We start from the raw sequence: 13,905 nt of genomic DNA on the forward strand, positions 1-13,905 counted from the left end.
GTTTCAGAGAAGTTGTCAGCTCCTGTTTCAGTATCGGTATTATCGACTCTTGAGATCGCTCAACGAGAGTTTGAGATTGAAAAGAAAAGGTTAAAAAAAGAAAAGGTGGCTATGATGGATCAAGTTAATCAATTAAGATATGATTTAATGATGAAAAATGATGCAGTACAGAAGTTGACTAAAGAACGAAAAGTATTGAAAGAGGATCTGCAAGATTTGCATCAAGAAAATAAGAAATTGAGGTTAGATAGTAGACCTTTGAAGGGATCCAAGAAGGATGTGGAAGAACTACGAGACATGGTGGAATATTGGAAGAACAGAGCTCGAGAGAACAAAGAAATGATCTTCACACTCACCAAAGAGCAATATGAATGGAAAGAAAAACTTTCAGGGGCCTCTGAAAAGGTAACAAGGCACCAAAGAGAAAGTGAAAAGCTAAAAGCTGAGCTAATGAGGGAACAAAGCAAGAACTCTGATTTGCAAAGCAAGAAAAAAGCCTTAGAGCATGAATTAATGAGTTTGGAGCTTCAATTGACAAGCAATCAGAGGCACATAAATGAGATTTTGACTGAGTGGCAAGATAGAGAAGATTATTGGGCTCGCACTTGTAATATGGAGGTAGATGCTCGAGAGATGTGGAGAGCAAAAAGTTTAGGGAGGCAGCAATACATCGAACACCTAACTGCTCAAATCTACAAGGCTGTTCAAAAAGCAGGCAACATGGTTGAAAAGGCGAAAGCACTGGAACGAGAGATTGTACCAACCCAAGGCCACAGTCAAAGATTATTGCACTTTTTTCATGAAGCTAGGGAGCAATATGCTCAAATCAAATGCTTTTATGGCTTTAATGCAAGAATGATTGGATGATGTGTAAAGACTCCCATGGTTAATGAAAGTTTCTTTTTGTTTCGATCGATCCAAGATAATACCCTAATTTGCATTTCATTCATTTCATGCATGCATTTTCATACTAACAATAATATCAACGACATTATATCATGCGATCTAATTCGTGGTTGATAAACTAAGGTTTAAGGATAGCAAAGCCAAGGAACCACAACCCGTCAATTTCACATAGATATAATACTCGTTCCCAGACTCGAGCCATGACAGAAGAGAATACAGCTAGGTTTGAAAGGGTCGAAAGGGTACAAGAGGAGATACAAGAAAGAGTGATGGAAATACAACAAAGAATTGAAGCACAAATGGCTGAATTAAGACAACTGTTGATTGGATCAATGAAAGGAAAATGAGTCGTTGGTGTATCTAGGACAGGAGATGAGGTTAATGTGGAAGAGCCATTATACCCTCCGGGATTCACTCCACCTCAAGTTCAGATTCAAGTTCCTCGGGGTATACACATACCACCACCAAGTGCGCAGTCGTACCCCTATGTCAATCATTCTGCAAATCAGCAGTCGACCCACTTGAATGCCAATTCGGGACCCATCCCAGTCGATCCCATCATGGTACCAAATCTTGACGACCCTGTTGAGCAAGAGAAGTCTCACGAAATGTCAGAACCTGTTATAAATTCAAAAATTCAAGATAAATATGACCAGCTTGAAGAGAGGCTTAAAGCGGTTGAAGGTAATGACACTTATGGGGTTATTGACGCCAACGAACTTAGCCTAGTGCCTGACTTGGTTATCCCACCAAAATTTAAGACCCCAGATTTTGAAAAATACGATGGGACAAAATGTCCATCTGCTCATATCACCATGTTTTGTAGAAAGATGACGGGTTATACCCATAATGACAAACTATTGATACACTGTTTTCAGGATAGTTTGACTGGTTCAGCAGCTAAATGGTACGTGCAATTAGATCGAAATAAGATCAGTTCATGGAAAAACTTGGCCAAAGTTTTTTTTGCTCAGTATAAGCACGTCTTGGATACAGCCCCTGATAGACTGTCATTATAAAATATGGAGAAAAAGTTGACGAAAACCTTCAAAGAATACGCACATCGGTGGAGAGATACAGCAGCCCAAGTACAACCATCACTGACTGAAAAAGAGATAACCGTGCTATTCGTCAATACACTGAAGGCCCCGTATTATGACAGATTGGTGGGAAATGCCACGAAAAACTTCTCTGACATGGTAATTTCAGGGGAGATGATAAAAAATGCTATCAAAAGTGGTAAAATTGAAGGGTCTGAAAAGAAGATAGCTACATTAAGGAAGAAAGAGTAGGAGACACATGTTGTCACTCACACAAATCTCCCACACCATCATTTTGTTTCATATAACCCACACCCCCATTACTACTCTACCATAAACCAAATCTCTCAACAACCATACCATTACCGAGCCCCCCAACAATCGTTACCCAGATCAAGTTTTAGCCCTCAACCATCCAATTACACCCCAGCACCTTCAGCTCGACCATTTACTCGACCAACCTACCCAAACAGCAATCAAAGAAACTCACAGAATAATAACAATCGAGAAAGACCTCATTTTGACCCAATTCCCATGACATACACAGATTTGTATCCTCGACTTGTTGAAAAACATCTGCTTGCTCTTGTTATTATTGAATCTTTGAAACCTCCGTTTCCCAAATGGTATGACCCCAATGCACATTGTGATTATCATTATGGGAATCCAGGTCATTCCACTGAGCATTGTATTGCTTTGAAGCATAAAGTGCAGGGGTTAATCAATGAAGGAGTATTAAATTTTGATACCAGCCAACAAGGGACTCCAAATGTCAATGGAAACCCTCTACCAAATCATGTCAAACCATCAATAAATGCTTTGATTGATGGGCAAACAAGTTACGTGAAAAGAAGAATAGAAGAGGTAAAAACTCATATGGCTAAAGTGTTTGAAACCTTGGTCAAAGCTGACATGCTGAAATCGATAGAACCTCAAAACTACTCTGAAGCGATTAACTCAACTGAAAGCTGCCATTATCACAGAGGTGCTCTGGGGCATTCTATCGAAAACTGTCACCAATTCCGTCAAGAGGTGCAAAAATTGATGGATGAAGGTCGAATAGAGTTTTACCAAGAGAGAGAAGAGTTGGTGAAAGTGTCTACCAATGATTCAAAGAATAAGTTTGGGCGTAGACCAGTAACTATCTATTATGATGAGAAGCCAACATCGAAGCTAGAAAAACCCGTCTCTCAGCCAGTGGTGACAATTAAAGTTTCTGGCCCTTTTCCATATCAGAATGATAAAGCAGTACCTTGGAAATACGATTATGATGTCGTAGTCAACCCAGATACTGCCAACATAACGGGTGTAGGAGGCATAACTCGAAGTGGGATGTGTTATACCCCAGAAGCTCTAGAAAAAGCTAGAAAAGAAAAAGCCAAGGTAGGAGAAGAAAATGAAAGTCAGAGTGGTCTTGACACAACCCTAGAAAAAGAATAGCAGAAGCCAGTATCTGAAAGTGAAGCAGGTGAATTTTTAAAGTTAATAAAACATAGCGAGTATAGCGTGGTAGAACAGCTTAACAAGATGCCAGCTAAAATTTCGCTATTGTCATTATTGCTCAGTTCAGAGTCACACCGTAATGCTTTGCTGAAAGTGTTAAATCAAGCATATGTGTCTCACAATGCTTCTGTTGAATATGTGGAACAGCTTGTTGGCAATCTGACAATTTCAAACTATATCTCTTTCAGTGATGAAGAGATTCCTCCTGAAGGTAGAGGAAGTACCAGGGCTCTTCACATTACTGTGAAATGTAAAAGTCATATAATGGCTAAGGTTTTGATTGATAATGGCTCATCCATCAATGTTATACCTGCGACTACTCTGGCAAAACTCCCTGTTGATGGATCTTATATGAAACCTAGTCATATGATAGTGAGAGCCTTTGATGGAACCAGAAGAGAAGTGTTGGGAGATATAGAAGTGCCATTACAGATTGGCCCATGTACTTTCAACGTGAAATTTCAAGTTATGGATATCTCTCCTTCATATAGTTGTTTATTGGGTAGACCGTGGATCCATATGGCAGGTGCTGTCCCATCCTCATTACATCAAAAAGTTAAATTTATTGTTGAAGGGAAGCTAACATGTGTGGCAGGAGAAGAAGATTTATTGGTAACTCAACCGATAAATACTCCTTATGTGGAATCGACAGATGAAGCTTTAGAATGTTCTTATAGATCTTTCGAGATTGCCAATGCAACATATATAGCTGGAGGATCTAAATTATATTCACCACACTTATCTGCGACTACTAAAATGGTAGTCAAACAGCTTACCAAGATGGGATGGCGACCTGAAGTCGGACTTGGGAAGAACCTGCAAGGAATTATGAAGCCATCGGCCATATATGAAAAGAGAGACAGGTTTGCTTGGGATATAAGCCAACAAGAGGGGACAGAGTAAGAATGATGAATGAGAAAAGAGATAAGAGGATAGCTAATCTTAAGGGATATGAGCTGGAGTCAGAGCCGATAGTCATTCCATACCTTTATGATTCTTTTCACTCGGGAGGATACATTTATTCAGATTTACCGAGAGCCCCAAGTGCAGGATTCATGGAAAAATTTTTAGAGCTGGCCATTCAAATGGTGGATGATGGAGAAAAGAAGAGTCGAAGTGAAGAGCTATTCGTGTACCCTTGTCCTTCAGATTTTGAGTTGGATAATTGGAAAGTTACAGAGCTGCCTGTTGCCTTTAAAACTTTGGAAAAGTAATGTGAAACTTAAAATCTCTAATTACTTTCTACGAGTATTAGGAGATCTTTTATGGTGTGTTTATGTTTGTCATTTTAATAAAAGACTTAGAAGATGCATCCGTATTTTTTCTGTCATTTTTATCTTCGTTTTACCTTTCATCTTTTTCTTTCCTACATCTTCTTGCCATTCCATTTTCGTGTGCCAATATTCTCTCCATATTACCCTTTTGCAGGGTCTCAAACAATGAACATGAGGATAATCATGGCATTAATCTCGAATTTGATTTTGAAAATTTAATTCATGTTGATGAACTTGATAATGAGGAAGATTCAGATAACTATACACTGCCTCTTGATTTGTTAAAATTAATAGAACATGAAGATAAGCCAATTGAACCCCACCAAGAAATTACTGAATCAGTAAATTTGGGAGATGGTGAGAATAAAAGAGAGGTCAAAGTTGGTATATCTCTTTTACCAGCTGAAAGACAGAAGCTAGAAGAGCTGCTACGAGAATATGTAGATGTGTTCGCATGGACTTACCAGGATATGCCAGGACTCAGCACTGATATTGTAGAGCACAAGTTACCTTTAAAACCAGGATGTAAGCCGATGCAGCAAAAGCTAAGACGCATGAAACCAGAGATGCTGCTAAAAATTAAAGAGGAAGTGAAGAAACAATTCGATGCTGGATTTTTAGAAGTGGCAAAATATCCTGAATGGGTAGCCAACATAGTGCCAGTTCCTAAGAAAGATGAAAAAGTGAGAATGTGTGTTGATTATCGAGATTTGAATAGAGCAAGCCCTAAGGATAACTTTTCTTTACCTCACATCGATACTCTAGTGGATAATACTGCTAAGCACTCCACATTTTCCTTTATGGATGGTTTCTCAGGCTATAATCAGATCAAGATGGCTCGAGATGATATGGAGAAAACTACATTTGTGACCATGTGGGGAACATTCTGTTACAAAGTCATGCCTTCTGGGTTGAAAAATGCTGGTGCTACTTATCAAAGAGCAATGGTGACTCTTTTTCATGACATGATGCATAAAGAGATAGAAGTGTATGTAGATGATATGATTGCAAAATCTCGTGAAGGAAAGGATCATATAGTCAGTCTCAAAAAGTTGTTCGACAGGTTGAGAAGATTTCAGTTGAAGTTGAATCCTGCCAAATGTACATTTGGAGCCAAATCAGGAAAATTATTGGGCTTTGTAGTTAGTGAAAAAGGAATTGAAGTTGATCCAGATAAGATACAAGCCATTCAAAACTTATCTCCTCCTCATACCTTAAAGGAAGTGCGAGGCTTCTTAGGGAGATTAAATTATATTGCTCGCTTCATCTCTCAACTCACTTATAAGTGTGATCCTATTTTTAAGCTTCTCAGAAAACATGATCCTGGAGAATGGAATGATGAATGCCAAGAAGCTTTTGATAAGATCAAAGAATACTTGTCAAATCCACCTGTGTTGGTGCCACCAATGCCAGGAAAACCTTTGATTTTATACTTGACAGTGCATGAAAATTCAATGGGATGTGTGCTGGGGCAAAGAGATGAAACTGATAAGAAAGAACGAGCAATTTACTACTTGAGCAAGAAGTTCACTGATTATGAGTCAAAGTATTCACCATTAGAGAAGATGTGTTGTGCATTAACCTGGACAGCTCGAAGGCTTAGACAATACATGCTTTATCACACTACTTGGCTCATAGCAAAGTTGGATCCTATTAAGTATATCTTCGAAAAGCCCTCATTGACAGGAAGAATAGTAAGATGGCAAGTTATGCTTTCAGAATATGATATCATTTACGTGACTCAAAAAGCTATTAAAGGGAGTGCAATAGCTGAATTCCTTGTTGATCGTGCAGTCGAAGATTATGAGCCAATGAAATTAGATTTTCCTGATGAAGATGTGATGGCCATTGAAAAAAATGAACTTGTTGAAAAATCATGGAGGATGTATTTTGATGGAGCTGCTAATGCTTTGGGTCATGGTATTGGGGCAATTTTGATATCTCCTGATGGACACTATTACCCCATCACAGCCAGATTGAATTTTAATTGCACAAACAATGTGGCTGAATATGAGGCCTGTGTTATGGGTTTACAAGCATCAATTGAAAAGAAGATCAAAGTGTTAAATGTGTTTGGAGATTCAGCTTTAGTCATCTATCAGTTACGAGGTGAATGGGAAACAAGAGACTCTAAGTTGATTCGATACCATAAATACATCTCTGAGTTGGTCAAGCAATTTAAAGAAGTTCAGTTTGAGCATCTACCTAGAGAGGAAAACCAAATTGCTGATGCACTGGCTACTCTAGCTGCAATGATCAAAATAGATGCAAATACTGAAATCCAACCCATTAAGTTGGATGTGAAAGATGTACCAGCACATTGCTCAAGTGTTGAAAAAGAAATTGATGGAATGCTATGGTATCATGATATCATGCAATACATTAAAAGCCAGCAATACCCAGAACATGCAACTGAAAATGATAAGAGGACTATTAGAAGATTGGCTATGAATTTCTTCATTGACGGAGATATCCTTTACAAAAGAGGTCGAGATCAAGTGCTCTTAAGATGTGTAAATGCAGCTGAAGCAAAGAAGATTATTGAAGAAGTGCATGATGGAGTTTGTGGGGCACATGCAAATGGTCATATGATGGCTAGACAAATTATGAGGGCTGGCTATTATTGGTTGACAATGGAGAGTGACTGTATTGATTATGCTAGGAGATGTCATAAATGTCAGATTTATGCTGACAAGATTCATGCTCCACCATCAACATTACATGTTTTAGCTCCTCCCTGGCCATTCTCAATGTGGGGCATGGATGTCATTGGTCCCATCACTCCAAAAGCTTCGAATGGGCATAGATTTATTTTTGTGATGATTGATTACTTCACCAAATGGGTAGAGGCTGCATCATATACTAGCGTGACCCGATCTGTGGTATGTAAGTTCATGAAAAGAGAGATAATATGCAGATATGGGCTTCCGAGGACAATTATTTCTGATAATGCCAAAAACTTGAACAACAAAATGATGAATGAAGTATGCACTCAGTTCAAGATCCGCCATCGTAATTCGACACCATATCGTCCAAAAATGAATGGGGCAGTGGAGGCTGCGAATAAGAATATCAAGAGAATCTTGGAGAAAATGACTGAAACTTACAAAGATTGGCATGAGAAGTTATCTTTTGCCTTGCATGCTTATAGAACATCAGTCAGAACGTCTACTGGAGCCACACCGTTCTCTTTGGTATATGGTATGAAAGCTGTGCTACCAGTCGAAGTGGAAATTCCCTCACTGAGAGTCTTGATGGAGGTGGAGTTAGAGGAAGCAGAATGGGTCCGAAATCGCTACGAGCAGTTAAACCTTATCGAAGAGAAAAGACTGTCAGCACTTTGTCATGGTCAATTATATCAAAAGAGGATGATGAGAGCACATGACAAGAAAACTCGTCCCCGTTGCTTTAGGGAAGGAGACTTAGTGCTAAAAAGATTCCTTCCAAATCAACATGATAATCGGGGGAAATGGACACCAAATTGGGAAGGCCCGTATGTGGTGAAAAAGGCTTTTTCTGGTGGGGCATTGATTTTGGCAGAAATGGACGGAGGTGATTTGCCTACCCCAATAAATTCAGATGTTGTGAAGAAATATTTTGCTTAAAAAAAAAGAAAAAAAAATGATGACTTATCTAAGTTGAAAACCTGAAAAGGCGGCTTAAATGTGAAGCAAAAGCATCATCAAGAAAAGATCTCACAATGCAGGGGCAAGTGTAGTTTGATGAACTCTGAATAATCAAGGAAGTCATCTGATTTAGTTTTAGAGAAAGAATCTGAGAATATTTTGTTCATGATTATCTTGTGATCATTCTTTTGACACCTTTATTTCAATTCAAACACTTTGACATACACTTGTTATCAGCCATAAGAAATACATTATCCTTCATTTGAAATAATGCCTATCCTTTCCTTTATCCTTATTTGATATTTTTTGTCCATTAGAGAAATGTGTGATTGCATTTTATTTGTCTTGAACTTAAAATGATGAAAAGAAAAACAAACATGAAAGATCTCAGCATTACTTTTAACATTGACAAAGGCAAATGAAAAAGGATGAGAAAAGCATGACAAGACATTGAGGTTGCAGACTTTTGAAGAAAAAATATTGTGAGAGATTTTGAGAACCTTTTTACTACAATGAACGATTTTGATTGCATTACATGCATTGCATCATGAGCACTCAATACATGCATCCATGAGAAGTTGTAACAAAGATAGAAATTTTCTTTTTCTTAATGAAAAAACAAGATTTTGGTAAAGACAATGATCAAACAAAGGAATTCAAAAGAGAGGAATTTACTTGTTCAAGGATGAAAACTCAAATTTAAAAACAAGAAAAAATTTTTAAAGTTGTAGAGCTTCTGTTGAGAGGAGCTTTTTCAAGAAAGAATTTTAAAGTTGTAGAGCCTCTGTTGAGAGGAGCTTTTTCAAGAAAGAATTTTAAAGTTGTAGAGCCTCTGTTGAGAGGAGCTTTTCTGAAATGAGAATTTTAAAGTTGTGGAGCCTCTATTGAGAGGAGCTTTTTCAAGAAAGAATTTTAAAGTTGTGGAGCCTCTGTTGAGAGGAGCTTTTCCAAGATGAAAATTTTAAAGTTGTGAAGCCTCTATTGAGAGGAGCTTTTTCAAGAAAGAATTTTAAAGTTGTGGAGCCTCTGTTGAGAGGAGCTTTTCCAAGATGAAAATTTTAAAGTTGTGAAGCCTCTGTTGAGAGGAGCTTTTTCAAGAAAAAAATTTTAAAGTTGTGGAGCCTCTGTTGAGAGGAGCTTTTCTGAAATGAGAATTTTAAAGTTGTGGAGCCTCTGTTGAGAGGAGCTTTTCCAAAATGAAAATTTAAAGTTGTGGAGCCTCTGTTGAGAGGAGCTTTTTCAAGAAAGAATTTTAAAGTTATAGAGCCTCTGTTGAGAGGAGCTTTTTCAAAATGAAAATTTAAAGTTATGAAGCTTCTGTTGAGAGGAGCTTTTTCAGATGAGATTTTTAAAGTTGTGGAGCCTCTGTTGAGAGGAGCTTTTTCAAGAAAGAATTTTAAAGTTGTGGAGCCTCTGTTGAGAGGAGCTTTTCTGAAATAAAATTTTAAAGTTGTGGAGCCTCTGTTGAGAGGAGCTTTTCCGAAATAAAATTTTAAAGTTGTGGAGCCTCTATTGAGAGGAGCTTTTTCAAGAAGAAATTTTAAAGTTGTGGAACCTCTGTTGAGAGGAGCTTTTTTCAAGAAGAAATTTTAAAGTTGTTGAGCCTCTGCTAAGAGGAGCCCTTTTCTGTAAAACCAAAAAAATAACACGATTTATTTTCAGACAAAATCGTTGTCTTTGTCTTTGCCCTATTCCTGATTCTCAGAAACGTGCAAAGAGGGGCAGCTGTAGACACCGATTTTGTCCGGGTCTACTATTTTATTTTTTTATAATAATACTAATATTTAACAAAACAAAACAAAAAAGTAAAAAAACAAAACAGAAAAAAACAAAACAAGTAAACAAACAAAAAAAAAAAGAAAGACGTCAAGGAGTTGGTGCGAGGCCGAGCTACCTCGACCAACTCCTTGACCAGCTCCTTATCAGCAACCTAACCAGCCCCCCGACCAGCTTTCTGCCAGCCACCCTACAGCTACCAACTAACCACCCTACAGCCAGCAAAATCCCACTTAATTGAAACTCTATAAAATCAACACATAAAACTCAAAAAAGAGAAGGGAGAAAAAAAAGGGAAAAAATTTTTTTCAGGTGAGAGCTCTGAAACAAAAAATTTTTTTTCAGCTTGAGGGTTCAGGAACGGAAAATTTCGATCTACCCACCCAAACACCCAAAATACCCAATCACAAAAACCAACCCAAAACAACCATAAACAACCGTAAACAGAACCGCCACAAAACAAAAAAAAAAACGAAAACAAAATCCAAAAAATAACACAGTCCTCGCCTACGGCGAGGAACCTCAGCGTCGAGCCACCTGCAAAAGCCAAGAAATCATCAGTTTCGCAAAAAAAAAAAAAAAAAAAAAGAGAAGAAAAACCGAAAACTTCAAAACCCGATCTACGAGAATCAAGGCCGTTTTTGGTGAAAAAGAGGTCAGATCTGTGCTCAGGGGGTCGAGAAGAGTTCGTGAGAGAATTTTGAGGTTTTTCCGACCACCGGAGACGACGGTCGACGACCAGCAAATGGCGGCGGCACCGACGGCCGGCCGGCGTGCGGCTGAAGAAGAAGAGAAAAAAAAAAAAAGAGGGTTGTTTTTTTTTTAAGACCAAAAAAAATGACGCAAAAAATTTTTTTTGACTTTTATATAAATTATCAATAGCCAAAACGACGTCGTTTCAATAAAACCAAAAACGATGCCGTTTTAACCAAAGAAGGATCCACGCGTTGACCCGAACCCGACCCGAGATCCGCGCAACCCGACCCATCGACCCGTTTCAGCCAGCCTTGAACCGGTTCATACGAACCGCCTATCGACCGCCGAACCGGTCAGATCGCCCGAACTGCCGATCCAACCGCCGAACCAGTCAGACCGCACGGACCGTTGACCGGTCCGGTTCAGGTAAAAAAAAAAAATTTTTTTTTTTTTTTGAATTTTCTAAATTTTTTTTATATTATTATTTTTGTTATTTTAAATATATTTTATATTTATGCATGATAAATTTATAAGTTTGTTAGAATAAATGTTTAATTGTTTTAATAATAATAAAATTAAAAATAAATAATAATAAAAATATATTAAAATGTTTTAAAAAATAATAATAATTTTCCCTACCTAGATGTTGGAGGGAATAAAAATATTTTTCTAAAACAGTAATTCTGCCTAGATGTTGGGGAATTATTGTTAATAATAAATAAACATAAGAAATTTTTAATTAATTTTCAAAAATTATTAAAATCGAACTTGCTTCAAAAATTCGCCTAGATGTTGGAGATTTTCAGAGATGTTCGTATTTTCTTAAAAACGAAACCTTAAGCATCATTTCTTAATCCTAGGTTTCTAAAATCCCTAAAAATCCAAAATCCATTAAATCCTAAACCCCTTGAAATCCAAAATCCTTGAAATCCAAAGTCCTAAAAAAAAATCCTAAGGACACGTGTGAAAATTCTATTTGAAGCAATTTGTTCCCGAATGCCGCCTAGATGATGGGGTATTTAGGAAATTTTACGTCATTAAGTCTTTTCACACGAGTTCATAATTCATATTAATAATAAGATTAATAAATAAAAAAAGTATAATAAAATTGGGATTTTAAATGTAAACAGTCGCACCTAAGCTCTGCCTAGATGTTGGAGAGTCGGGGTGGTCTCATTATATTTAAGAATCCAAAATTGCATTTCATTTTACATGACATTCATTAGCATACATACGTTATCGTATTATCATCAATAACTGTCTGCATTATTCTCTCTTTAATTTACTCATGGTACTCTGCCTAGATGTTGGAGAGTCACCAACAATTTTCTGTAAAGAGTGTTATTTCATTTTAAGGATTGTTGTGTTAAATCTTAAGCGAAAAGGGTTACTTTAAATTCTGCCTAGATGTTGGAGAATTTTAAGATAATTCTTTAACTTAAAGATTTTCTCAATATTCCTAAATAAAAATTTTAGCAAAAAAAAAAAAGAATATTTTTTTAAATAAAGGAAATTAATGTTAAATTTCAAATTAAAACCATTTTTATCCGACATTGAAAATAGCGCATAGTTGAATGGTACCAATTTATGGACGTTGTGGGGGTGCTAATCCTTCCCCACGCGTAACCGACTCCCGGACCCAACCTGATTTTTCGTAGACCGAAATATATCTTTTTGATAAACTTTAAACAACCCGTTTTTATAGTTTTATTAAAAAGATAAACTTTTGGGTGGCCAATCACACCCTAATAAAGATTGGTGGCGACTCCCTCTTTTTTTTTATTTTTCTCAATTTTAAAACAACTCGTTTTTATGTCTGGCGGTCTCAAAACCGTTACGACAAGGTGCTTCAAGATTTTATTGTTAAGCATCCAGATGATGATTAGGGAATGAATGTATTTGCTCTTGCCATTTATAGGTTGGTCATCTTCCCTAAGGTTTTAGGCCACATTAAGGTAAAAATGGTGGATTTATTTGAGCAGATTGAAAGAGAGTATAGTTTTCACCAGTTATCTTGGCAAAAACTATCAAATCTCTAAATTTTTATAGGTAAAATGACAAAGCACATTTCATAAGCTGTATACCCTTATTATATATATGGCCATTTTGAGTGCAAGAAAAATACTTTTACCAAACTTTATTTTCATACACGGAATCCAATTAAGAAGTTCTATCAAAGTATTTGGCCAAAAGCAAAGACTCAAAAAGAGTGGAAGTGTCTACTGCAAGGGCTCACAGTTGGTCAGGTAAAATGGTTAGCTCCATGGATGGACAGGAAACCTATGCTTTATCAATGTGGAGATGAGATAGGGGTTCCCCTTTTAGGTCTATAGAGGTCAATGAGTTATGCACTATTGATGGTAAAGAGACAGTATGAAGCTGAACAGTTTACTTTTATGACTTCCAAACTCAACCAGTTTGACTGTTCATATGAGGATCTCAGAACTTTCCAGAAGATTGATAGCATGATTAAGGCTTGGAAGAAGCCAAAAAGAGTAAGCTCAAGGCCATTCATTGATAGAGTCACTCAGGTATATCTGATCAGGAGAAGTAAGAGGGGTCAAAAGATTACATTCATGCTTCAAGATCATCACTTACCAGTGGGGCAAGAGTCAAACAATAAGCTTTTTGAGTTAGAATATGAAATAGAGAAAAAGAAACTGACGTAAGAAATTTTAAAGTTATAGGAAGAAAAGGACCAATGGCAAAATAAAGCTAAAAAATTAGAAATCCAAGCCCATAGGGTTTCCAAGGAAAACAGTAAGGCCCAAAAAATTGTTAGGGAACGTGATGATGCCTTTAAAAAGCTGAAAGAGCTAAAACAAGAACATAAAAGGTTGCACATACAGGTGTAGGCCAAAAAATGAACATCACCGATCTGGTTCATGAAAATAAATAGTTAAAAGAGGAGCGAGCCCAAATGGAAGATGCTTTCATAGAGGTTGAACAGAAGAATCAATAGTTTTTAAACCACATTATGACTCTGACATTGTAGTTGAATGAGCAAAAAAATCATGTCAGAATCCTCACAAAAAGGCATAGAAAGTTATCCTATTAGGTGTGGTGTGACAAAAGAGAAGGGTT

General features: G+C 37.2%; 1 protein-coding gene and 1 pseudogene across 1 annotated transcript; both read left to right on the forward strand.

Moving 5' to 3' along the window:
* The first annotated feature begins 1,056 nt into the window (after window positions 1-1,056).
* On the forward strand, window positions 1,057-2,342 carry LOC149520284 (uncharacterized; annotated as a pseudogene).
* A 480-nt stretch (window positions 2,343-2,822) lies between these two features.
* On the forward strand, window positions 2,823-4,366 carry LOC149520285 (uncharacterized). Its single transcript, XM_089741018.1, has 2 exons — window positions 2,823-2,978; window positions 3,390-4,366. The coding sequence occupies exons 1-2, from the start codon at window positions 2,823-2,825 to the stop codon at window positions 4,350-4,352; spliced, it is 1,119 nt and encodes a 372-aa protein (XP_089597144.1). The 3' UTR covers window positions 4,353-4,366.
* The last annotated feature ends 9,539 nt before the right edge of the window (window positions 4,367-13,905 follow it).

Source organism: Durio zibethinus, chromosome 1 (genome assembly GCF_047325235.1).
Source record: "Durio zibethinus cultivar Kanyao isolate XHJ-2024 chromosome 1, ASM4732523v1, whole genome shotgun sequence".
NCBI classification, from domain to species: Eukaryota; Viridiplantae; Streptophyta; class Magnoliopsida; order Malvales; family Malvaceae; genus Durio; species Durio zibethinus.

Bases quoted from the DNA above. Each gene is read 5' to 3' on its own strand.
- LOC149520285 (XM_089741018.1), top strand. From the start codon at position 2,823: ATGGCTAAAGTGTTTGAAACCTTGGTCAAAGCTGACATGCTGAAATCG. The intron at 2,979-3,389 runs GTGCAAAAATTG...AAAGAATAGCAG, and splicing joins GTCACCAATTCCGTCAAGAG to AAGCCAGTATCTGAAAGTGA.